Source organism: Leucoraja erinacea, chromosome 23, assembly GCF_028641065.1.
Source record: "Leucoraja erinacea ecotype New England chromosome 23, Leri_hhj_1, whole genome shotgun sequence".
In the NCBI taxonomy this organism is placed as follows: domain Eukaryota; kingdom Metazoa; phylum Chordata; class Chondrichthyes; order Rajiformes; family Rajidae; genus Leucoraja; species Leucoraja erinaceus.
The window spans coordinates 17,439,839-17,467,425 of NC_073399.1; the positions used below are offsets into that span (position 1 = coordinate 17,439,839).

Genomic DNA, 27,587 nt, shown 5'->3' on the forward strand with positions numbered 1-27,587 from the left:
GCCTGGGACTCGGCTGGACAGGGCACCGCTCCAAGAGGCCAAGGTCCTGGTCTGGACGCGGCTGCAGAGGTGGAGCAGCGGTGGAGGACACCAACAGCTACGCTTGGCCAGGTCGACCCGGCAATGGACAATAGGTCCTCATAGTCAGGTCAAGAACCCTGCACTTACAACAACAGAGACTTGAAAATGGCACCAAACAGACGACTCTATATACTGTCTCAGTGTACTACCAATATACACTTGTACTATATCTGAGATGCTTTTCTAATATGTATCTAAGTGTGACAAATAGTGCCATACCATACCAGAATCAAATAATATGTTGGACTATATTTTGCCCATAAAGTAATCTACTGCATTTGAGGTACACAAAAATGCTGGAGAAACTCAGCGGATGCAGCAGCATCTATGGAGCGAAGGAGATAGGCGACGATTCGGGCCGAAACCCTTCTTCAGACTGATGGGGGGTGGGGGGAGAGAAGGAAGGAAAAAGGGAGGAGGAGGAGCCCGAAGGCAGGGGAATGGGAGGAGACAGCTCGAGGGTTAAGGAAGGGGAGGAGACAGCAAGGGCTAGCAAAACTGGGAGAATTCAACGTTCATGCCATCCGGACACAAGCAACCCAGGCGGAATATGAGGTGCTGTTCCTCCAATTTCCGGTGTTGCTCACTCTGGCAATGGAGGAGACCCAGGACAGAGAGGTCGGATTGGGAATGGGAGGGGGAGTTGAAGTGCTGAGCCACCGGGAGTTCAGGTAGGTTATTGCGGACTGAGCGGAGGTGTTCAATGAAACGATCGCCCAACCTCCGCTTAGTCTCCCCGATGTAAATCAGCTGACATCTAGAGCAGTGGATGCAGTAGATGAGGTTGGAGGAGATACAGGTGAACCTTTGTCGCACCTGGAAGGACTGCTTGGGTCCTTGAATGGAGTCGAGGGGGGAGGTGAAGGGACGGGTGTTGCATTTCTTGCGTTTGCAACGGAAAGTGCCCGGGGCGGGGGTGGTACGGGAGGGAAGGGAAGAATTGACAAGGGAGTTGACAACTCCCCCTCCCACTCCGTATCCGACCTCTCTGTCCGGACACCGGAACGGCTTCAACACCGGAAATTGGAGGAACAGCGCCTCATATTCCGCCTGGGTTGCTTGCGTCCGGATGGCATGAACGTTGAATTCTCCCAGTTTTGCTAGCCCTTGCTGTCTCTCTCCCCTTCCTTAAACCTCGAGCTGTCTCCTCCCATCCCCCCGCCCTCGGGCTCCTCCTCCTCCCTTTTTCCTTCCTTCTGCCCCCCACCCCCCATCAGTCTGAAGAAGGGTTTTGGCCCGAAACATCGCATATTTCCTTCGCTCCATAGATGGTGCTGCACCCGCTGAGTTTCTCCAGCATTTTTGTGTACCTTCGATCTTCCAGCATCTGCAGTTCCTTCTTGAACATACTGTATTTGAGTTTGGATTTAGGCTCAGGCACCACAACTGGTCTGCCTTCTCTCAAAGTTAATTTGCAGAAAGCAGTGTTTAGGGAATACACAGCATCAAATTGATCCGAAAATCTATTTCAAATGGATGAGAAGTCCCCGGGCTTCATGAAAAGTCACGTAATTCTGTTAGAACTTGTTTAATTTAATTTATTTGTACCATTCGAAAAGATGCATTTTTGATGATGATAAATGCAAAACACATGGACCTAACCCTGGCTAACATTTCTAAATATGTTCTTAAACACAAGCCAGGCCACAAATGATATGGAATCAAATCCAGGCTAAGGAGAGAATTATTCAGCAATTCTGGGGATTTGAAAGAGAATCTGTTTCACCTCTTCATGACATGCCAAACTAACGTAAGTAAAGTCATTCTTCCTCTTTGGCTATTCAGTGCACTTATCAAGACACTTCAACATAAAGGACAGCCCAAGGACCACAAGAAGTCCAAGTTACCCCAAGACAGGATAAAACTAACACAGAAATCAAAGTGATTTTATCAAATGTACAAGGGGGCACATTGCATACATTCTACAAGAAGGACTTAATTTCTAATCCGGCCATTACAAAGATCTTTGGTGAAAGCTCATTTTATTAATGTAAAGTACACAAAGAAAGAAATAGGAAGTTTATTGCTGTATGTTTACACCTTTTCCGTATCTTTAAACTATAATCTTTGCAAATAAACCTGACTCTGTATGTGAGGGAAACGGGAAAAAAAGAGTTGCATGGTAGAGAAAGAAAATTAAGGGACATCCCAAAGAACTTCATGGCTGTGTGTTCCAATTGCAAAATCCACCAATAGGTTTCTACCCTTTGCAAAATGTTTAAGGGTAGAAATGGCAGATAAATGTCATCAGTTGTATAAGTTCATAAATTCCTAAGTTGTCGGAGCAGAATTAGGCCAATTGGCCCATTAAGTCTACTCAGCTATTCAATCATGGCTAATCTATTTTTCCCTCTCTCCTGCCTACTCCCCATAACCCCCCGACACCGTTACGAATTAAGAACCTATCAATCTCCACCATCAAAATATATCCATTGACTTAGCCACAACAGCTTTTTGTGGCAATGAATTCCACAGAATCACCAGCCTCTGACTAAAGAAATCCCTCATCATCTCCTTTCTATTGGTGATCCTTTTATTCTGTCTGAGGTTATGGCCTCTGGTCCTAGACTCTCCCACCAGTGGAAACATCCTCTCCACATCCACTCTATCCAGGCCTTTCACTATTCGCTAAGTTTCAATGACATCTCCCCTCATCCTTCTAAACTCCAGCGAGTACAGGCCCAGTGTTGTCAAACGCTCATCATATGTTAACCCAATCATTCCTGGGACCATTCTCATAAAGGTCCTCTGGACCCTCTCCACTGCCAGCACATCCTTCCTCAGATATGGGGCCCAAATCTGCTCACAATACTCCAAATGCGGCCTTATAAAGTCTCATCATTACATCCCCAGGAAAGGACATAAGGAGAGAGTGCAGGTAATTTGTAGGTAAGGGTGAATAACCCAAACTCTAGGAAAGGAGAGAATCTAGGTAGTTTGTGGGAAAGGAGTAGGGGTGTCTGGGCTTAAGTCAGGACAAGGAAGGAGAATGGGGTTGACAGGGAAAGATGATCAGCCATGACTGAATGGTGGAGTAGACCTGATGGGCTGAATGGTCTAATTCTGCTCCTATCACTTATGAACTTATGAGAGTGTGACGAACAAACAAACTAACTCTGCTGCTGTTTCTCTTTTCTTTGGACACGCCAGGCAACGCACTGATGGGAAACCCGTCAGCCACATTCATGGGAAGTTTCCTCGCCAGCAGTTTGGGGTCAGCACCTGCTCATCCCTCGCGAGTACGGGCCCAGTGCCATCAAACGCTCATCATATGTTAACCCAATCATCCCTGGGAACATGCTCGTAAACCTCCTCCTGACCCCTTTCCAATGCCAGCAGATCCTTCCTCAGATTTGGAGCCCCTATCTGTCTCAGTCAAAGACTATATATAAATCGGAGTGTTTCATCAGTAAGATATATGCTATAGGCAGGCTCTTAACCACAATCTGCACGTCATTAATACAAAGCATTACCGAGGTGATGAGGAGTCGGGTGTGGTGCTGGTGGCTCGGTGGGAAGGATAACAAGCTGGGCTGAAGGGTCTTGGGAAAGTGGGAATACTGTCTGCATGGCGCTTGGCATCGATGCTGGGAATCCAGGTGGTAGATTTGAATGGAGGGCTGGGTGACCAATTCCTGTGTTAAGAGAAAAAAAAACATTTGTAATTGCAGACTGACTGAAAGGACATTAACGTAAATATTGATATGCACAGTTACATGAAAGGGACTGTTTTGATCCTTGTTTGTACTGAAATCTTGCTTTTGCAGTTCTGAATGTGTTTAGAGTGTGACTGCACAAAGCGAGCAGAACAATCCTTCACCCGTGTCCTGGCAGTAGTACAATCACTTCGTCTTTGGCCATCAGTCACTGCCGTGGCCGTTGTTCCTCCTAAGCTCATAGCTGAAAAAAGCGATTCACAGCATGAACACAAAAAGAAGCAAAAAAAAGAGAAAAGGATGTTTGATCCATCAAAGGCTGCTCCTTCTGCACACTACTCTTTCAGCTGCCACATTTACCATTTCATCACTGATAGAAAGTGGTGCAAAAATCCATTGCTGAGTTCTAATGATGTTCACCGTGACTGTAAGCAAATGAGAACAGGGTTTTGCAGTAGACCGACAGAAACAGACTGCTGGATGGAATTGCAATGGGGATGAATGATAGATATTACAGTTTACCACAGGAGAGTGAGCATGCTTAGTTTGCTTCGTTCCTTACAAGATGGCGTTACTTTGCTGTCCACACTTCAATGTCATCAGCTAATGCTACCAAGTTTCAGAATGTTCTTCCTCCATGTCATATTAGGCTTCCTGATTTGAAAAATATGGGAAGGGATGTAAAGCTCAAGACAAAAACAACTAGGAAGAGGGACTAGAAGCATTTTTCTAGGTGGCACGGTGGCGCAGCAGTAGATTTGCTGCCTAACAGCGCCAACAACATCAGAGACCCAGATTCGATCCCGACCACTCTGCACGGAGTACGTACGTTCTCCCACACTCTTCAGTTTCCTCCTACACTCCAAAGACGTACAGGTTTGCTTAATTAATTGGCTTGGTATAAGTGTTTAAAACAATTGTCCGGGGATCGCTGGGCGGTGCGGACTGGATGGGTCGAAGGGCCTGTTTCAGTGCTGTATCTCTAAAATAAACTAAACAAAACATATTTCCTCTCATAGTGAGCAATATAAGCGTGGACAACAATGAAGCCCTTTAACTCCAGCTATTATGGCCATTATTGGACCCTCCTCTTATAGTGCAGCCATAGACTAGAGTGGATTCGGCTTTTATAAAGTGCCCTGGGAGATTTCCTATCTTAAGGAAGTTTTCTAAATGCCTGTTAATGTTCCTGTGCTAAAACTAGGTATGTGGGAAATCGAGATTCATCCAAAATAAATTCAATAACATATCTTCCCCAACAGTACCAAAACTATTTGCTTTGCGTGAAGAGTTTTCTCGTAAGTATTATGTGACTTGCCAGAAACCTTGGGGTAGTTTCCAGGTCTCAGTCTGGCCATCCTACAGGAAGCAGGAGAGAGTTGATGATGGATGGTCTTAATGCCAAAGGTACGGTAATGTGGCGGATATGGGAATACTAATCCAGTCGGCCTCTGTGCATCATGCAGAGAATGTGTGTTTAGTTTCTTCCGCGATGGTTGAAGAATATGACTCAGTCTTTAAAAGTTGCAACAGTGAAAGTGTTGGGGGATTGGTCACATTGTTGTAAAAACCCAGCTAAAGGAAGGGAATCTGCCAACTTGACTTAGTCTAGCCAGCCTTTCCCCTCGAATATTTATAATGGATGGTGAATAAATCCCTTGTGTAGGGAGGAACTGCAGATGCTGTCTTAAACCGAAGATAGACACAAAAAGATGTAGTAACTCAGTGGGTCAGACAGCTACTCTGGAGAAAAGGAATGGGTGACATTTCGGGTCGAGACCCTTCTTCAGAATAACTCCCTTACCAGGAATGGACTTTTTCACAAATAGCAAAGGAATAATATTACAAAGAAAACTGAAAAAACAATGCTCAAATAAAATACGAGGGAAATATTTCTTTTTTTAAATCAAGTGCTGCTGAAACCAAGAAACACAATTATGAAAAGAACCATATAAGAATATATCTCATAACATTAAACTAGAGGTTGTACATAGAATGGATTACGGTATTACATAGTTGGCACCTAAAATTAGGTTCCACTGTACTGTTTTGTGCTGTATTAACTTCTAATTAAAAAAAATAATAAATAAATACATAATAAATAAATAATATACGAATAAAAGAGAAAGAATCAGGCAGAATGAACGGGATTTATCCCATTTACAGGGTAGGTCATACATAATTCTACTCTAAATCTCGGTTTCTGTGAGATTATTTTGACTCTCTCAATAAAATGTAGCAAAATAAATTAAAATAACTAATCCTATCCATTAAGATTACTCATAGTTGTAACTGGCTCTGCTTTTAAACAAGCAAAACCACACTTCCGCATATTAATTTTAACCAAATACTTTGAACATAATTACCCCTGAAGACAGGTTAGTAGTTAACCCAAAATAACAATTTGGACTTAGTAGTTCACTACCAACAATAATAATTGGAAGGATGTGGTCATACTGTCCTGTTGAAATCTTCTGGAAATCTCTGGGTTTAGTTATAATAACACCGCAGGTTGACGTGCAGTGCTGGTTGGCCTAAAAATGCTCATATTTGCTGATATTGTGTAATGATTTTCATTTTTATGGATAGTGTCATGAGATTTACATCTGGCTTGCTGCAGGAGATTACTGTGGTGGCACAGTGGCGCAGTTGGTAGAGCCGCTGCCTGACAGCACCAGAGACCCAGGTTCGATTCTGTCCTCGGATGCTGTCTATGTGGAGTTTCTACGTTCTCCACATGCCCGCGTGGGTTTCCTCCGGGCGCTGACCCTCAGTAAACCCGACAATAAACTAAACTAAACCGAAAAAAAAACAAGAAGTTGGGCAGGTTTGTATGTTCATAGGCTTTAGTTTGATTTAGTTTGAACAGTGTGTGGTTGGCGTGGACTCGATGGGCTGAAGGGCCTTTTTCCATGCTGTATTTATAAACCAAGTAAACAACTCCATTGGAGACAATGCACAAATACGCACAGAAGAACATGATTCTGTACTTCCACATCATGCCAAAAATCTGCAGGAGTACATTTCTTTTATGTATTGGTATTGATTATTATTTTAATGCGTATCGATATACAGCAAAAAACTTTATTTTGCATGCTATCCAGACCATACGTGTGTACAATCAAATCATACACTGGTACGACAGGCAGTGCCTAGAGAAAAATAAACAGAATGCTGAATATGGTGTTACAGCTACAGAGAAAGTGCAGGTTAAAAAAAGTGCAAGGGCCGCATTAAGGTAGGTTGGGCGATTGGAACTATGCCCTTGGTTTATTAGAGGGCCCTTGTTCAAGAGTCCGAAAACAGCGGGAAATAAGCTGTTCACAAATTTGGTCGCACATGTTTTTGTATTGTATTTTGTATCTTCTGCCTGATGTGAGAGGTGATAAGTGTGTGAGTGATCCTTGATTACGTTGACTACTTTCCTGATACAGCATGAAGTGTAGATGGAGATGATGAGAGGATGGAGAAGGTGATGAGAGGGTGTGATGGACTGGTCTGCATCCACAACTCTGCAATTTCCTGTAGTCTTGGGCAGAGCAGTTGCCACACCGAGTTGTAATGCACCATGATAAGACTCTTTCTATGGGGCATCTGTCAAAATTGGTAAGAGTCATTGGAGACATGTCAAAAGGTAAGAGTATTTAATTTTCTTGTGTATCAAAAACAAAACAAACTAGGAACAGGGGTAGAACATCCTTGATTCACCATTCAGTAACATCATGGCTGATTTGATCTAGGCTTCAGCTCCACATTTAAGAGATAGATAGATACATTCTTGATTAGTACGGGAGGTTAAGGGGAGAAGGCAGGAGAATGGGGTTAGGAAGGAGAGATAGATCAGCCATGATTGAATGATGGAATAGACTTAATGGGCCAAATGGCCTAATTCTGCTCCTATCATTTATGATCTGATCTAAGTATTTGGATTTTAAGACATGCTATTCCTTGAATTCGACTTTTAATGGCATTGAATTCTGAAAAGTTATTAATTGATGAAGCTGAGGAAATTACGAGATTTAAGAAAGGTTGAGAACACTGGGGAATATCTTTACATGGAGGGTATTTTTTTAAAATCACTGTCTCCATTGTCAAAGCAGAGAACATAAATTTTAAAAGGAAATTATATAATTGCTTGAGAAGAGGGGAGTGCTTAAGTACATGGAGACAGAGCTGGAGGGAAGAATCACCATTCAGAGAAAAATGGATGTGTCGCTGGGCCTGTTTCTATCCAATAATACTGTATGATTCTTTACACTGGGGCAAAATCCAAGACATAGTCTAATGATCTCGTTAGGATACTATTCAGACATGAAACACAACTAACTTTTGTGCTGGACTGAGTTTAGACTTTCCAGTTGCTGCATTTCCAAACTCAGTAATGAACACAAATGCTTTACTTATCTATTGTACACTCCGGCAAAAAGGATTATCCTGCAGGACTAGTAATCAGATACTCTGCCGATTCTAATGACTGGATTACTTTGGCAGCAGATGGAGTGGGATATGAAAGGAACCATTTTGGCAAGCTGGAATTCATTGAACAGCTCAACCAAATAAAACAACCTTTTATGCTTTTCCTTTGGGAATGAGATATTACTTTGATGAGTATAGATGGTGATGGGTTAAGACAGTAACTGATTTTGACAAACCTTTCTCCTTTTCCTTTCTCCTGACAGTTTCCGTTTGTGTATGATAAAATTGAGCCGTTACATTTTGGTACGAAATGTATATGGTTGATGCTTTTTGTTAGTGAAGTCTTCGGCAGAGTAAGGATTAAAAATGCATGCGCGGATATGACTGGGACCCGAAAATATGGATGTCCCAAGTGAATTAATATTCCTAACAGTCTGCGTGGATTTGGAAGGTTGGTTTTGGCACCATTTTCGTCCTATGAGTCAAAGCATAGAGCTACACCTTATACGGAGAACACTATGCCTTTTTGATGTCAAGAGACGGTTCAGGCTGCCACCTTCCTCTCATGTACCTGGCATATTTGGCATCTGCAAGACCCAGCAACATCCCAGCACATCCGTTGAGGCTTCCTAGGCCTGTCTTATTTCAAGCTTCTGGATTTGAGTAAATGCGTTGTGCCCCTCCAGATTTTATAGTAACGTGGTTCAGAATTCTCGAGACTAGTTCACTTGGAACGTGAATGTGTTTCTGGCATTCTCGGTTGCCCGCCTGCAAATAGCAAATTTGTAGTCACAAGTTGTCCTCGCACCTCGTTTCCAGTGGCACTAGGCAACCCAGGCACTTGTTCAACTGTTCCTTCTTGTGGAAATTGGCCTGCGAGGACTCTTAACAGCTGACAGCACCAAATAAACTTCCTGGTTTCCTTCACATTTATGCATTTCAAATGTAACTCCAGACTTACGCTTGACAAAGGACGCCTTTCATTTTGTGATTAAATGATGAATAATGCATCATTCACTTTCAAAATGCTGAGTTTTATATTCGTTCCATCCTGACTCCAATTCTCCTGAAAAGTTGCTCATCTCCTCTGCAGCTGCATCAGAGGTCTGATATCGTTTTGGCCCACTGTAGCCGTTCCCTTGTGACTGGCTCGTTTCATGCATTTTATATTCTGCTCTCTGGAACATACTTGTGTGGTAATTCTCCCTTCGAGCTGCAGCGAGACACCCCCACGTTTAGAGAAGAATACAATGGATTGTGCGTTCAATTTGTAAACTTCTTCTGTCAATACATAGATGGAATTATAGGACAGACTTAAGCTGATGTATATCCCAACCGAATAGGATTACATTCAAACATCGACAATGCAGATTAATATTTCCCATTTTGGCAATCCTCGCTGAGTATGAACCATCTCTGCGACGTCTTTATATTTTTGAGCAGTGAAGTTCTGAAACCAATTTATGACCATTTTTCCTTCCTTTCAGATGTTTCTTCAATACAATTTCTTGTAACAAGTCAGAAGTAGTAAAATGTGAATCTCGCTATTTTGCTTAAGGGCCAAGGAAAGAGAAAGTAAATGGGACATAGCGGCTAATTTACTATCGGTGAGAACAGAGTAATGGTCCCTGATCCCATGGGAGTCAGGAATCAGGGGATGCAGAACAAAGATGACTGGCAAAATAATCCAAAGCGATGTGAAGAAATCTTTACATTTTACGATGTTAGGACAAGGTTTTTCTCCTTCCCCTCCTACTCAGTTGTACCATTTACAATGGATACATAAATATTTCACATGCCCAACCTTACCAATTTGCAACTCTTTATTTATCCTTTTGGCTCACACTTGTCCCTTTATTTCTGGCCTTTGCCCAACAATCTGCCTATCTAATAACCCCCTCATCTTTGTTGACCTATTACTGGCCATGCTCTGTCCAGCCCCAGCTCTTCCCCAACTTTCTTTCCCGCCCTACCACAATCAGTTTGAAGAGTGGGCTCTGAACCGAAACGTCGCTAATCCATGTTCTCCAGAGATGTTGGCTGATTCGCTGAGTTACTCCAGCATTTTGTGCCTATCTTTGAAAAAATCTTTATTGGACAATAACTATATGAGATCACGAATGAACTTTAGACATTAGAGGTTAGAATGCAGAAACAGGCCATTCAGCCCATCGAGTCTGCGCTGACCCGCATCCACCCCATACATTAACACTATCCTACACACAAAGGAGATTTTTTTTGTCTACAACTTACCAATGCCAATTAACCTACAAGCCTGTACTTCTTTGGAATGCGAGAGGAAACCCGGAGACCAAGGAAAAACCCCACAGGGAGAATATACATACTCGTTACAGACAGCACCTGTAGTCAGAATCGAACACGGGTCTGTGGCGCTGTGATGCAGCAACTACCGCTGCGCCACTGTGCCGCCCATTTCTGCACGTCTGAAGAAAGGTCTCGACCCGAAACATCACCCATTCCGTTTTCTCCAGCGATGCTGCCTGTCCCGCTGAGCTACTCTAGCTTTTAGTGTCTACAGTATCTTGCAGTGTGCTGTGACATCTCTGTGATGCCGTGAAAACCTGGAACCCATACGTTTGTACGCTGCGATACAATGTATGAGAGATGGTGAGACTCACCGTATGAATGGCCACCCATCCACACGGAGGGACTGCCCGTCCTTGGCAGCCAATGTGGAGGCGTAAGGTGAGCATGAGCACTGGGATCAGTCGCCAGCTGATTTGCTTGCAGAGATGGCCCTCCTGTGACCATCAGGTTCGGATTCAGTTCACCAGGACAACCATTGGATTGGCGGAGTCGTGCAAGCTCCACAAGGTCTTTGTTTTCCCTGAATTCAACAGAAAAGATTTGAATTTATTATTAACAATCACAAAACCTTGGTCACAGTTTTGTACCTTCTCCCCATGGGCTGCAGTGGATTAAGGAGGAAGCTCGAAAAGTGAATAGGCAATCAATTTGGGGCAGCACGGTGGCGCAGCGGTAGGATTGCTGCCTTGCAGCGCCAGAGACCCGGGTTCAATCCTGACCACGGGTGCTGTCTATACGGAGTTTGTACGTTCTCTCTGTGACCGCGTGGGTTTCGTCCGGGTGCTCCGGTTTCCTCCCACACTCCAAAGATGTACAGGTTTGTAGTAGTTGGCTTTGGTAAAATTATCCTGAGTGTGTAGGATAGTGTCAATGTTTGGGGTGACTGCTGGTCAGCACGGGCTTGGTGGGCTGAAGGTAAGATTAAAATCTAAGGCTAATACATAATGAGTTTGACATAATCTCATAAATCAACCAAGAATAACTTCTCGGCATGATTTTAATGCTTTATAAACAGAAAAATTGGTGTTGGTAACACTGATTGTTAAAACACCCCAGAGTCCAGCCTGGCTTCTTGGGTGCATTCACAATGTATGCAGCAGCCAAATGCAATATTCGTGCAGACATTAGGATGGGTTCAATAGCAAACATTACCCTTGGAATGTTTGAACTGGAAGAATCGGCAGTCCCCGTCTAGAAGTGGCCATGCTGTAAGAAGAGGGAGAAGAGGGAGGAGAAGAAGGGTTCAAAGCATAATGTTACATCTGCCTAATGTGCAGTTCCTTCACCTAAACCTCAGCAATAACAATTACGCAAGGGGAGATGTCAGCGAAATTTGCTCCCTGTTGCAAACACAATGGATGCATTAACAGAACTTTAGAGCTGTATTGTCAATAGATGGCAAACCAGTGGTGATCGTAACTTTTAACTCTTGTGTTGCTGTCGCCTTCCATTCTGGATCTGGAGAGAGATGCAACATCTCATGGCTGTCGTACACTATTGCATGCAGAAAGTCACCAAGGTTCTGTGTTAGCAGAGACCCGAGGACAGTTCCTGCTATCCTGCTGCAAAGTAGCAAACAGGGAGAGCTTGCTGGGATTACCAGTCTGGGACAAACGACAATAAAACACTCTTGACTTGACTTGACTCTCGACAGTTGCCCTGTGGTGCAGGGAGACATTTGACAACATACCCATCCCCTCATGGGCATTGAGTCAACTCTACACTGCTGGGGAACAGGTACAACAATGTGAAAACATAACCTTCCACATTCAGAGACAGTTTCTTCCCAGCCGTTATCTGGCAACTGAACCATCCTATCACAAACTAGAGAGCGGTCCTGACCTACCATCTACCTCATTAAAGACCCTCGGGCTATCTTTAATTAGACTTTACTGGACTTTATATTGCACTAAACATTATTGCCTTTTCTCCTGTATCTGTACACTGCGGACGGCTTGATTTTAATCATATATAGTCTTGCCGCTGACTGGAGAGCCTGCAACACAAAAGCTCTTCACTCTACCTCGGCAGACATGACAATAATCAAGATGAGGACAGTGGGCATATCAAGACACGGACTGGTCAACATCTCAATCATGAGGCCTCAGCACGTGTCATCAGACATTTGGGGAGAAGTTGAAGACGGCACTGAGCAGTTTCAGCTGGAGGAAGAAGGCGAAAATCCAGACAATACCCACTCGATCCAGATGCACCCAAACGCAATACCAATAACCAGAGCCTTAATCCCCATCATCTACTGAAGCTACAGACGTGGAGGCAAAATTACACTAATCTCTCCAGAGATGCTGCCTGGCCCGCCAAGTTACTTCAGCATTCTACGTCTACCTTCAGGGCAAAATGATAATTTAGTTTAGTTTATTGTCACATGTATCGAAGTACAGTGAAAAGCCTTTGTTGCGTGTTAACCAGTCAGCAAATTGACAATACATGGTACAATCGAGCCATCTGCAGTGTACAGATACTAAGATGAAGGGAATTACGTTTAGTGAAGATAATGTCCAGTGTAACGGGGATCGCTGGTCGCTGCATTCTCAGGGGCCAAAGGGCCTGTTTCTGCGATGTATCTCTAAATTAAACTAAACTAAAGTCCAATTAGATAGTCTGAGCGTCTCCAGTGATGTAGATAGTTGCTCAGTTACACTACTCTCTAGTTGTTGATAAGATGATTCAGTTGAGAAGAGGGAGTGAGACTCGACTTTGAATATGATTATCCTTGAGAGTGGCATTTAGATTGGCACATGGCTTTGCAGGGATTGGGCGGTTTGGATCACGTACAGGCAGATGAGATTAGGCATCATGTTGGGCACAGACTTTGTGGGCCAGTTCCTGTGCCGGACAGTTCTATGTTCTCTGTTTTTAAACTTGAAGTTGGTCATATTAGAGGCTTGAACAGAGAATGAAACAAAGTGGAATTGATAGTGTCCAAGCATATAAACTGTTCCTCAAATCACAACCAGTTGTGATTTGGATCCAGCTTGGGGGATGGGTAATTATAAAATGATCTAGCTGCTTATTTTATGCTGTAGTGATCCAACAAAACGCTTACCGGAGTAAGTGGTCCCTTTCCCTATCCAGTCGCGCAAGGCTCATCCTCTCCTCACGGTAATGATTGTTTTCTTCCTCCATCTCTAAGTCGATGACGTAGGCAGATCGCGATGACCCTTCAAACAACAAGATATTACTTGCAGCTTACCGCCAACCATGCAGAACTCAAGCCAAAAATTACACAGTGCTGGAGTAACTCAACAAGTCAGGCAGCATCTCTGGAGAACATAGGTGATGTTTTGGGAAATGGGTCCCGATTTGAAACATCACCTATCCGTGTTCTCCAGAGGTGCTGCTGGACCTGCTGAGTTACTGCAGCACTTTGTGTCCTTTTTGTGTATTAACCAGCATCCACAGTTCCTAGTTCCTCAAAGCAAGTTTATCGCAGGGGTACAGTCCAATACGAATCCTTGTCGAGAGAATACATGCCAGGATCGAGGGTTGTAACTGCGCAAAAGGGGGAGTTTATAAAATGGTTCCACACTCCGACACATAGGTCAACTACTGAAATAGGGTAGAGGATGAAGAAGATGGAGGGAGTAAACTTTCCAACACTGTGATTCTTTGCAGATTTTGTGAGGTGCGTATTACGAGTCAGACATCTGTTCAAAATTTAATAGAAACTGAAAACTAATCGTGAACTGATAGTCGTGCAGAATGACAAACATATGTGGAGGTTGCGCTTAATTTCAATTTGCAGTGTTTGAAAAGCGTCTTGACTATTTCCATCCGGATGTTCCAAGCCCTTTGCTAAGTGATAAAGTGGGTGACATTTACAAAGGTGTCCACCACTCTCCTTCTGGTGTGATTTTGGACACCTTAGGGTCAGCTTTGGCCCCATTCACAACAAAGCACTCCTCTGTCCTGAAAGTGAGACAGTCATGGTTAAGGCCATGAGTCGACTGTTGATGTTATTGTGGGACGAGAGGCGAGACTCAGCTTGGCGGAGCTGGACTATGTCAAATGTTCCGAACTGCTGGTGAAATTCTTCAGTTGAATAAACTAGGTTGGATGAAATTGAAACAATCAAAGCAAGGACATCTGAATCACAGCCTGTAAACTGCCCTCAAATGTGTAACTCCTCTGGGAATTAAACCTTGTTCGACAACTTCATTCTGGAATAAAACAACCCTATGAAAGGTTCCTTGTGTTTTGTTCACTTCATGGAGTCATAGAGTTATAGAATCTTACAGCGTGGAATCGGGCCCTTCAGCCCAACTTGCCCACACCGACCATCTACACTAGTCCCATCTACACTAGTCCCATCTACACTAGTCCCATCTACACTAGTCCCATCTACACTAGTCCCATCTACACTAGTCCCAGTCCCATCTACACTAGTCCCATCTACACTAGTCCCATCTACACTAGTCCCATCTACACTAGTCCCATCTACACTAGTCCCATCTACACTAGTCCCATCTACACTAGTCCCATCTACACTAGTCCCATCTACACTAGTCCCATCTACTAGTCTCTACGCTAGTCCCATCTACGCTAGTCCCACCTGCCTGCATTTTGCCCATATCCCTCTAAACCTGTCCAATCCATATACTGTCTAAATGTTTCTTAAACGCTGCGATAGTACCTGCCTCATCTACCACCTCCGGCAGCTCGTCCCATACACCCTCTGCTCTTTGTGTGAAAACTTTACCCCTCAGATTCCTAAAAAACTTAGTCAAAAAAAGCAAGGGTTTTTTATTCATTCCTTTTTTTCCCTCATTCCTTTCATTTCATTTTTTTTCATTCATGTCACAGGATGTGGACATCGTTGGGCAGCCAACAGTACCAGCATTTATTGCTTATCCTTACTTGTTCTCTACCCATTATCAATGTCATGGATCCAATAGGGAAATGACTGACTGCGAAAGGATGATAGAGAAGTCTACAACATTATGAGAGGCACAGAGAGGTGGATGATATTTTTCCCCAGAGTGGAAATGTTAAGTACTAGAGGGTATAGATTTAAGGCGAGGGGTGGGGGGGGGGAGGTTAATGATGATTTCCCTGACGTTTTTTTTTACACAGATAGAGTTTGTTTACTCCAGGAATGTGTCTGTGTTATCGGTTGGATTCCAGCATGCTGCCAGAGTAGGTGGTAGAAACAGATATGATAGTAATGTTCGCAAGGCTTTTAGACAGAAGTGTGAACAGGCAAGGAGTAGAGGGATATGGATCAAGTGCACCAGATGGGATTAGTTTAGACTGACATCACTGTCTGTACAGACTTACCTGGTCACAGGAACTGTACCTGTGCTCTCCTGGTCTATAGACAGACACTAAAAGCTGGAGTAACTCAGCGGGACAGGCAGCATCTCTGGAGAGAAGGAAAGGGTCTCAACGTTTCGGGTTGAGACCCTTCTTCAGACTTCGACCCGAAACGTCACCCATTCCTTCTATCCAGAGATGCAATCTGTCCCGCTGAGTTACTCCAGCTTCTTGTGTCTATCTTCTGTTTAAACCCGCATCTGCAGTCCCTTCCTACCCATCACTCCTGCTCTATGTTCTTTTGCCAGAATTCCTCCCCTGAAGGACATCGGTGAACCAGATGGAATCTGACAAGAATCCCATGCCTCTATGGTCTCCATGACTAAACCATCTTTATATCCACGATTTATTTAACTACTTGAATTAACATTCTGCAGCTGCCAGGCTGGGATTGAAACCCTTGGGTCCAAGGCCGTGGATCCAAGTCCAGTTATACTTGGACAGGTACGAGGATAGGAAATGTTTGCAGGGAAATGGGCCGACCATGGGCAAATGGGAGTAGATGAGATGGGGCATCCTGGACGGCATGGGCGTGTTGGGCCGAAGGGCCTGTTTCCCCGCTGCATGACTTATGACTATGAAACTGACCAATAGTTCCAATCAAAAGTGCTACTGGTAATAATGGTCATGTTATGAAAAACAGATTAAATGGGTGCAAAAATTTAAAAAACGATGAATGGAAACGCTGTTTATCTACTTATTTGGGTCTTATTTATTGCCTCACCTTTTACTCCAGGAAGGTGTCTGTGTTGTCGGATGGATTCAGTACCACAAGGCACCTCGTGTTTGTTCTGGTTCTCCTTCTGCCTCGCCACTGCCACCGCAATGCCAACCGGAGGCTGCCGCACCTCCCCATCGCCCTGAGATGACTCGTTTTCCCTTCCTTTGGTACAGTCTAGACGCTCCAAATCCAGGCTCGACTTCCCGCCTTGCAGCTTGATCTCCTGGTGGACACAGCTGGCCCTGATGTTCCCCAGACCCCCGAACGGGGTCTTCTGCCCCACGATCAAGGCCTGCGTGCCTGGGGGAAAGGAGCTGCTGTACTTCAGCAGACTCTTCATGGCGGAGACTTCGTCCGTCTGAGCCAGCATGTCTTGGTTCAGCACCGATCCTTGCGACAACATTGCTGCCTGCTGTAAACTTGAACTGAAGGGATCAAGGTAGGAACTCTTCCGGTCTTCGCCCATCGGAATCTGGGCCCCCTGCCAGGGCGGTATGTGGGATCCATTGTAGCTCATACAACTGAGCTCCGGGGGTCTTCTCTTCATCTCCGAACCACTCCCTATGTGCTCCACCTCGGGAAGCTTGTGGTGTTGGTGCCGTATCCTGGCCACTTTCTGCCCCTGCGATTCTTTAGGAGCTTTCTCCTGCGTGTCGCCGCCCTGCTCCCGCTCCAGCATGTAACCGGAGTGGGTCAGTTTGGCGCAGCAAGTGTCCAGCTCCCTGGAACAGAAACAATCCTGAGTCTGCGGCATGACGTAAGTGCTACCTTTCCCTGAGGGGCCCTTGGCTGCCTGAGGCGTGAAGGGAATCACCATCTGTGCACCAGTGCTGGTGCCACACTGCTGCTTGCCTTTAATGGCAGAGTTGTGCGGCCATTCCATTCCTTTCCCGTCGAGCTTCAGATGCGCGTGCGAGTTAGGGGCAGTGCCAACGTCAGGCCTCTCTGCGTTCTTCTCGTGCCCCTTCTCCTTCCCTAGACTTCTGTTGACCTTGCAGTTCTCTCCGGTGACTTGAAAAGGTCTACTTTTGTCACCAAAATGTCCCACCGAAGGCACGTAGGTAGGCCCGGTGACCTTGAGCTCCCTGCCAGCTTTGTCTTGAGTCGGGTAAAAAAGGTCGAGGTTGGAATGAACCTGCAAACAGGGGAATGTTCCGGAGCCTGTGCTAGATGGCGGAGGAATGTTGGACAGTGAAGAAGGAACAGAGTATGCGACAGAATGGTGCGGTGTTTGCCAACTGTCCGAGCACTCGATATGCATTGGACCAGAGGGAACATTTTCTCTGAAGTCCCTCTCAAACCTTAAGCTCTCTTTGGTACACCTGCTTGGGGTATGGATGTCCATTTGCCTTGGTAAAATCCCACCAATATTAGTGCAGCTTGCTAATAAAGTCTTACTGGAATCTCCATTCATAACTTTGGAGTTTGTTAAACAGTTATTGAATTGTTTACTTCTGTTTTCGCACATACTGTTATGCATGTGTGCGAGGTCTTCCTTGCATCTAATGTCTGGCATCAGAGGGTGCACTATCTTGTGTCCATCTTTTCCATCTTCTTCCGAGTGTCTCTCCTTGTGAGTCCTTTGACTGCTCATTGAACTGCCTTCGTTTTTGCTCATCCGCTCCTTGCCCGCCTCCTTGGCAGCCAGCAGTCTGTCGGCATCCTTGGCGGCTTTGTGAGAGTGGCTCATCTCCCGGTCTCGGCTGCACGAGCCGAGCGGGGCCGCGCGGGAAATGGAAGGGAAGCTGTGATTGGTGGAGAGCAGGGTTGGCTGTCCTGGCAGATTCCTCAGATAGAAACCATCTGCAAGTTGAAGAAATCTCGTTACATTTTGTAACCATCAATGACGGGGTGTCTGAAAACCTTCTTTTTCACCACACGTTTCCCCGGGCAACTCAAACCTCAGATTATTAGATCATTAATGCAATTTTATGATGAATAGTTCATTTACTTTTATATACACACACAAATATATACATACACACATATATATATATACACACACACACCACTTCCATATAAATAAATATATGTGTGTGTGTGTGTGTGTGTGTGTGTGTGTGTGTGTGTGTGTGTGTGTGTGTGTGTGTGTGTGTGTGTGTGTGTGTGTGTGTGTGTGTGTGTGTGTGGGTGTGTGTGGGGGTAGGTGTGTGTGTGTGTGTGTGTGTGGTGGGGTGTGGGGGGGTATATATATGGGCACACGTACATATATAAATATATATTTTATATATATATACACACACACACACATACGTGTATTATACACGCATACATACATATAAATAAACAGTATGTGTTCTATATAAATGCATTTATATAAAGTAAATAAACATATAAATAAATCAAGGAAAGAAGAGGTGGCCGTCATAACAGTATACAAAATAGGTGTGAAACAGTATATATATATATATATGTATATGTGTGATATATATTATATATATATGATATGTATATATGATATATATATTATATACACGTAATATATATATATATAAAATATCATATATGCGTATATTATATATATATCATATATATATACTGCTTCACACCTATTTTGTATATATACATATATATATATATATATTTTTTTTTTTACACAGAAATTTATTTTGTCCACTATTATCACTACCATTTCTCTGCTTTCCTCGATGGCACCAACGTTTAGACTAATAGACAATACAAGGAAAGTTTAAGAAGCATTTTAACAAACATATAAATGGACAGGGAATGAATGAATGTAGACCATATGTAGGCTGATGTGCAGTTTAACTTGCTGTTCTTCTGTGCTGCGGGCCTGTTCCTGTGCTGCACTGTTCTATGGTCTAACATTTGCCTAGATAACCATTCAAATGGGTGATATTCTAGAGTGAGCCTTTTTAGTTTAGATTCATTTAGTTTTGTGATACAGCATGGAAAACTTCGACCCATCGAGTCCACGCCAATCATCGACCATCCGTTCACACCAGTTCTGTGTAATCCCACTTTCTCAATTTCCCTACACACTAGGCGCAATTTACAGAGGTCAATTAACCTACAAACCCGCATGTCTTTGGGATGAGGGAGGAAACCGGAGCACCTGGAGGAAACCCATGCAGTCACAGGGAAAACGTGCAAACTCCGCACAGACAGCACCGGTTGTCAGGATCTGAGTCCCTGGCACTGTGAGGCAGTGTCTCTGCCAGCCGCGCCACTGTGCTGTCCACTTTCTGAAATACAAATGCAGAATATTTGGCAGTTCAGAATTAATTTCCAAATGCAAACCAATGGAAACTGTTCTGATCTATCGGGACGCTGTGCTGAAAATTAATGTCCATGGTGCCTATAATCATCTACTCATTATAATTTGGCACCACACCTGCTTTTCCCCATTACACGCTCATGATAACCACAGGTCCGTGTTCGAAGAACATCAGCCCTTAAAATCGACTGTTTGATCACAGCCAACATCACACACATTCCTAATCCTGTTAATATCAAGTCTAGCTCCAACTTCCACAAGATTGGCATGGGGATCTAGCACCCAACTGAGATCAGATAATGCAGCGTTGACTGCGATTCAAGGGAACAAATTGTTGTCTAATGGAAAAGCCCCTCCATAAAATTCTCATCCTGACTTTCAAAAGTCTCCATGAAGTTGGGTGGCATGATGGGACAGCAGTAAAGTTGCTGCCATAGAGAGCTTGTATGATCCCGACTACGGGTGCTGTCTGTACAGTTTGTACATTCTCCCTGTGACCGCGTGGGTTTTCTCTGGGATCTTTGGTTTCCTCCCACACTCTAGGTATGTTACAAAACCTACCTGAATCGTCATTGGGAATCTGCCCTCAGCAATGTCCGCGATTTTTGCACTGTTTGGAGGGGGCGGGTTTAAAACGCGATTTTTACTAGGCTGTACTAATCGCAGATGTTCAGCCTAGTAAATCATTAACGAAAAATCGCTGCAAGACCCGGTCGCAAAAGGTATTATTAGTTTTATAGGCCTCGAATAATAGTTATAATAATTTTAAAATTACTGTCTCATTCCGCAACCTCTCGCAGCCCCAGGGTTTTATAAAGCAAACAATTAAAGGTATGTACCTTATTTTTACATTAAATGGGGCATATATATAATCCTGTATATCAAATTATCTATAGCGAGTAGTTCATTTTGGGCTTTTTATATCCCGCAGTATTTTTCTCGGCATTTGAGGGCACTAATCCAGCGCGATGTCAACGTTCTAAACCAGCGCGTTCACATGACCCACTAGAAAGCCGATTTAAATGGGCATTTATTTACAGCAATTGAACACTAAATTCCTTCCATTTGGCCTATAAATTAATGTAAATTAGATATAAAAATCATGTTATATTGTGAATTATTTGTGAATAATCTTTGGACACTTAGGCTATTTAAAAATGTTAATCTTTCCTTAAGAAATGGGCTTTTGACTATCCAAGATCACAGCTTTTTTGTAATGTCCATTGAAAATCAATAGGGAACAAGATGCTAATTTCCGAGTATGAAAATGGCCATAACTTTTTTAATACTTGAGATATGAAAGTGAATTTGGTGTCAAATTAAACTTATTGTTATGCTTTATCTGATGGGATAAATTGCAGACTTGATTTTTAAAATCTCAAAATTTTGTAACATTGCTACACACCAAAGACATACGGGTTTGTAGGTTAATTGGCTTGATGTATGTGTAAAATTGCCCCCAGTGTGTGTAGGATGGTATTAATGTGTGGGGATCACTGGTCGGTGTGGACTTGGTGGGCCAAAGCACCTGTTTCCATGCTATATGTCTAAACTAAACTAAGTTGTCATCTTTATTGATGCAGCGTCCTGCAGCCCTTACACCCTCAAACATCTCTCCAGTTCTCCGATTCTTGTGTGCTGGTGCACATTCTGGATGTCTACTGATGTCTACAGCCAGCCATTTCCATTCATATATGGTCGACTTGCTGCCTTAGAGTGCCAGGGACCCGGGTTCAATCCTGATTACTGGTGCTTGTCTGTACAGAGCTTTTACGTTCTCCCCATGACCCGTGTGAGTCTTCTCCAGGATCTCCGGCTTCCTCCCACACTCCAAAGATGTACAGGTTTTGTAGGTTAACTAGCTTGGTATAATTGTAAATTGTCCCTAGTGTGTGTAGAATAGTTTATGTGTGCGGGGATTGCTTGTCGGCACGGACTTGGTGGGCCGAAGGGCCTGTTTCCGTACTGTATCTTCAACTAAAAAAAATATGCTGACTTTGTGTCTATCTTCAGAATGTACCAGCATCTGCAGTTCCTTTCTACACCTATAAGTTCCCTTTTAATTCATTTGCCATTAATCTACACTAATTGACAGTAGCCAGTCACCCTAACCAGCAGTGTGTCTTGGAGAAGTGGGAGACCACCAACGTTCCCATAGGGAATGTGCATGGATGGCACTGATGATCAGATTTGAACCTGGGTCCCTCGAGCCATAAAACATAAGTATTACCTGCTATGCCATTGGACTACCCAACAGGTCCGTTTGTGCTCTTTGTCAAATGTTCTTTGATTATGCTCCAGCAGATGCATGTTGAGGCAGTTATCATGCTTATGGTGCTGAACAATCACAAGTTGTGAAAGAATAGTGGCTTAAATTAATTCAACCACCATAATAACGGGGCACAAAGACCTTTGTGGAGCAGACTTTATGAAAATGCCTTTTATCTTTTGCTGCGTTTATTCTTCTAGTGCTTAAGGGGAGAAGATTGATTTGAATATTTATATGTAAACTGGATCCAATGGACGATATCCTAGACCACAAGAACACTTTACTCGCACACAAAGCAAGTCTGTTTAACGTCAGTGGCCAGAACAGATCTGTCTCGCTAAACCAAGGACACAACATGTACAGTCAGGTCAAAGGAGAATCAGCCTTGTCTCTATGTGGCAGGAGGGAACTGCAGATGCTGGTTTAAATCGAAGATAGACACAAAATGCTGGAGGAACTCTGGAACATGCTGGAATAACAGGCAGCATCTCTGGAGAGAAGGAATGGGTGACGTTTTGGGTCGAGACCCTTCTTCAGTCTGAATAAAGGACGTCGCCCATTCCTCCATGTGGTAGGACAGCCAGTTTACTTGTCTTCGCTATTAAATTGATTTTTTGATACTGTGAAGTAATGATCTCTGCTTTTCTGCTTACCCCATAAGGAGTGAGGGGAGATTTGTTTAGAGGTTTAGCTTAGTTTAATTTTAGTTTAGTTTTGAGATACAGTGCGAAAACAGGCCCTTCGGCCCACCGAGTCTGCGCTGACCAGCTATCACCCCATACACTAACATTATCCTACACACGCTAGGGACAATTTACAATTTTACCGAGCCGATTAGCCTATAAACCTGTACGTCTTTGGTTTGTTGGAGGAAACCGGGGCACCTGGAGAAAACTCATGCAGGTCACAGGGAGAAAGTACAGTCAGCACCCGTAGTCAGGATTAAACGTGGGTCTCTGGCGGTGTAAGGCAGCAACTCTACTGCTGAGCCACCAACGTACAATGTACAATGTACAAATGTGCACTGAGGGAACCATTGTTATTTGTGCCGTCTACAACCAGTGGGCTACGGCTGTTGACAAAGCATCCGTGAGATGGGAATTTTGTTTTTAGGCAGTGTGCCCTTTTGATCTGTGCGTCACCGCCTGTTGTGGGAGAAACAAATGCAGGAGGATCTTTGATGAGGGAATTAGGCAAATAGTCAGGTGAGGTTTGGAACTGACTCCCAAAAGACTGGTGCAGGCACGATGGTCTGAAATGCTTCTTTCTCTCTCCATTATTCCAAGGTTTCATTATTCTACTCACATGGCCATTTGAGAACAAGCACGAGTTCGTGGATCAACGTGTTAGTGCTTTTATTTACTGTATTGCCATTTTGTCTTTTTAAAAAGACCTACTTCCTGACTTTTCTAGCTCCATCTGCCTCCTCTCCCCTTTCACTCTTTGCAGTCCATTTCTCTCCCCCAACCCCCTCCCTCCACTTCACTCTGTCTTCTGCTCTGCATTTGTGCCTCTCTTTGTTCTGCCCCATTCCTTGTCTAGAAATGGACAATACTCACAATGAATAATTCTGTTCTGCTGTGTGTGTGTGCGCGCGCGCAGAGTCCTCTTTACGTTATTCATTCCTCGTAGTCTCGTGGAGAGGGTCTGGCATTTCAGTGCCATGGCCTGGGTTCAATTCTGATCAGGGACTCCATTCATTTAGCCTCCCCTAATGGCTCGGTAGGTATAGTCTATTGTTAAACCGGAGTCACTTTATTTGAATAATGTGTTCATTTGAATTTTATTTGCACAAAAAGCCCTCAGTGCCGGTTCATTTACATGGCCTCAATTGAATAACAAGAACATTCAATATTTCTTAATGCAAATACGAATTTTGTATTAACAATCTAACATTAGCTGCTGCATCTTCTGGGTGCCAACCACACGGACCCAGGTCCAATTCAGATAAGACACAAAGGACTGGAGTAACAGCGGGTCAGGCAACAACTCTGGAGAACATGGATAAGTGACGTTTTGGCATTTTCGAAAAAAAGAGGACATCTTGGATGTCTTCGAATGGAAACACTCTCTTGGGAGCATGTGCGACGGAGTAACTGAGAGTAGTCTAGTTTAGTTTAGTTTATTGTCACGTGTGCCAAGGTATAGTGAAAAGCTTTTGTTGTTGTGTGCTAACCAGTCAGTGCAAAGACAATACATGAGTATCTGTATCTGTGAAAGAAGCAGGGTGGAAAGAGGAGTAGCCCAGATAACTGCAGAAGCTGATGGGTCTTTAGCAGATGTCAGTTCATAGTCTGGCCTCTGTGATGGAAACAGGAGAGAGGTAAACAGGAGAGATGTGTCAGAGATAGTCCAAGTGAATTGGAGGGCAGGGTGGAAGTTAGTGGTAAAGTTAATGAAATCAACAAATTCAGGTTGGGTGCATGATGCAGCCCTGATGCAATTTTCAATGTGGTGAAGAAAGAGTTGTGAGGAGATGCCAGTGTATTGTGGAACACGGACTGTTCGATGTAATCAACACAAAGGTAGACATAGCTGGGGCATATGCCAGTACCCATGAAAGTGGGAGAAAACCAAACAAAAAGTTGTTATGGGTGAGGACAGGTTCCATCAGGTGGAGGAGAGCGTTAGTGGAGGGAAACTGATTGGGTATCTCTTCAAGGAATATAGGACTCATTGAGTTACTCCAACACTTTGTGTCATTATTGGTTAACCAGCACCAGGAGTTCATTGTGTCTAAGGAAGGAACTTGCATCTGATCGATTTAAGAAAATCTAAGTTTTGTGGGTTGCATTTGAAAAAAAGTTCAAATGGGTGATGACTAGGAAGAGTTCATTACGTCACATTTCATGCCTATTCTGGAACAATATTTCAGCTGTAAACAAGCAGCCCTCACGTTGTAGAGTGGTTGTGCTCCCCGAAAACCATCCATATCGTGATTTTCCAAAACGCAAACCTCCATTTTTATATTCAATCAAAGGTTTCAAAGGTTTTTTATGGTCACGTACCAAGTAAGGTACAGTGATATGCGAATTACCATGCAGCCATACGGGGAAAAAAAGCAACAACACACACGACTACACAAAAGTTAACATAAACATCCACCACAGCGGATTCCCAACGTTCCTCAATGTGATGGACGGCAAAAAAGTCCAATCTTCTTCCTCTTTATTCCTCAGCGATCGGGGCAGTCGAGCCATTCATCATAATGAAAGATATAGATGGTGATATAGAGAGATACTGTACATATCACTGCCAGGTTTGGTATCTCTCTGTATCACCATCTATATCTCTCGCTTCCCTTTCCCCCGACTCTCAGTCTGAAGACGCGTCTTGACCCAAACCATCACCTATTCCTTTTCTCCAGAGATGCTGCTTGACCCGCTGAGTTACTCCCGCATGTTGTGTCTATCCTCAGTTTAAACCAGCATCTGCAGTTCCTTCCTATGCTTTCCTACGGTATGTTTTGCTCGTTATGTTAAACCATTTTATTGACAGTGACAAAGTGAACGGCTGCTGTTATGAAATGGCTGATGCAAACATTAAACTTGGACGATCGACAAGGCTCATGCAAACGAAAGAGCAAATATTGTTAACTTTTAGTTTTAGTGTCTCTGTAAAATTTGGATCGGGCATCAGTGTGTCGTTTGGTTTGGGTGTCACAGCCGAGTCTCCCCTTTGAAAGTCTGAGAAAATGTGAAGAGAGCAGCAGGACCACCTCGCTCTTCATCTGCAAGGCATCGCCCCTGATGCACAAGGCTCATGGATTAGCAACTCTACCGCTGCACCACTGTGCTGCCCCACCACACCCCACCCCATTAAGGAGCCAGTGTAAGAGCTGATCATGACTACTGCAGCTCCCCGCAATGTAGCACAACATGGTAAAGGCTTTGCAGAGGAAGAACACAGCACACTGCACTCTGTGCACACGTCGTCAGACTGAAAAGGGAGAGGCGAAGGAGCGGCTCAGTTGTGACTGTCAACTGAATTGAAACGGTGACTCCATACACAAATCTTATTGCCCCACAGCAATTTGTCAATCAAAAATTTGCATTCAGTTATTCTTTTCACCTGTAAGAGTGAATTTTAGTTTGTATCTGGATGGCGCAGTGGCACAGCAATAAGTTCATGTTCTAGGAGCAGAATTAGGCCATTCTGCCCATCAAGTCCACTCCGCCATCCAATCATGGCTAATCTATCTTTCCCTCTCAACTGTCTCAGAACACTAGAGACCTGGATTGGATCCTGAGCTCGTGTGGAGTTTGCATGTTCTCCCTATGATCATGTGGGTATCACACGGCTGGTTTGTATGTTCATTGGCCCTCGTGTGTCGGGAGTGGATGTGGAAGTGGGACAACATCGGACTAGTGTGAACAGGTGATCGACGGTCAGTGTGGACTCGGTGGCCGAAGAAGTTCTTTCCATGTGTGTATTCTTCAATCAATTAATCTCATATTTTTGGTTTGCGATTTGTGAATGGTGTACGGGTGAACTTCCATAGACGAACCACCATGGCGTGAGCAGGCTGCCCTTTATATCTGCTTGAAATAAACTGCAATGTTCAAAGCCAAGACTGGGCCCCGACCGGCTGGGAGTTATGCGATTATCCATTTTATTCCTGTCAGATCAATACGTTGCAACAATTGTTGTGGTTAAGGTTACTTCAATTAAATTGTAAGCATCAAATTATCGTAAAGGAATAACATTTTTGAAGTAGCTTCACTTGCCTTTTTGTGAATCATAAAACCTGTGTTGCCCGTAGAGTACACTGTTGCCGTTGCCATGGTGATCTAGATGGCTCATGGGAAGGAAAGTGGAGGCCAAACTGCTTGAAAATCTGGAATATCCTGGAACTAAAGAAAAACCAAGGTTAGAGTTGAGCTGCACAGACGCTTAACACCGGGCGCCGATATTTCTTTCCCAACAACACTTCACTTACCATAGTTTAAGCAATAAAGTGCATTTCCCACTAAAGTCGTGTAATTGCAAACAGACTGGGGGAAGAAAAGAAACCGCTGAGGTTTTGCTGCTTCTGTGGGCGATGAAAAATAATACAAGATACAATCTCGGTGTTCCCTTGCATTTTATTTATGACTGGTACAGTGGATTCAACTACTGAACTTGCAGAGTGATCTGGCAAATTGCCCTTCATTTTGAATGCCTACATTTCTGTTTAACTGAAGACGATTTTTCAAAAAGGTCACATAGTTGTTTCCTCCAATGACAACTAACATTAAATTATAATTAAAGACGCATTCAAATTCCATAGTCCGTTATAATCTCTTATTATCTATGGCTGGTGAACTCGCTCTAAATACATAGTGTGTATGAAGGAACGGCAGATGCTGGTTTACACTGAAGCTAGACACAAAAAGCTGGAGAAACTCAGCAGGTGAAGCAACATCTCTGGAGAAAAGGAATAGGTGACGTTTCAGGTGCGAAGAAGGGCCTCGACCCAAAACATCACCTATTCCTTTTTTCCGGAGATGCTGCCTGACCCGCTGAGTTACTCCAGCTCTTTGTGTCTAGTCACTGTAAATACAG

General features: G+C 43.8%; 1 protein-coding gene across 1 annotated transcript in view; it reads right to left on the reverse strand.

Moving 5' to 3' along the window:
- Window positions 1-27,587, reverse strand: part of bahcc1b (BAH domain and coiled-coil containing 1b) — a 275,740-nt gene that overhangs the window by 126,126 nt on the left and 122,027 nt on the right. Inside the window, 6 exon segments of the mRNA XM_055653977.1 lie at window positions 3,555-3,716; window positions 10,793-11,001; window positions 11,634-11,687; window positions 13,549-13,663; window positions 16,540-18,339; window positions 26,771-26,896. Of these exon segments, the coding sequence (XP_055509952.1) occupies window positions 3,555-3,716; window positions 10,793-11,001; window positions 11,634-11,687; window positions 13,549-13,663; window positions 16,540-18,339; window positions 26,771-26,896 (2,466 nt within the window).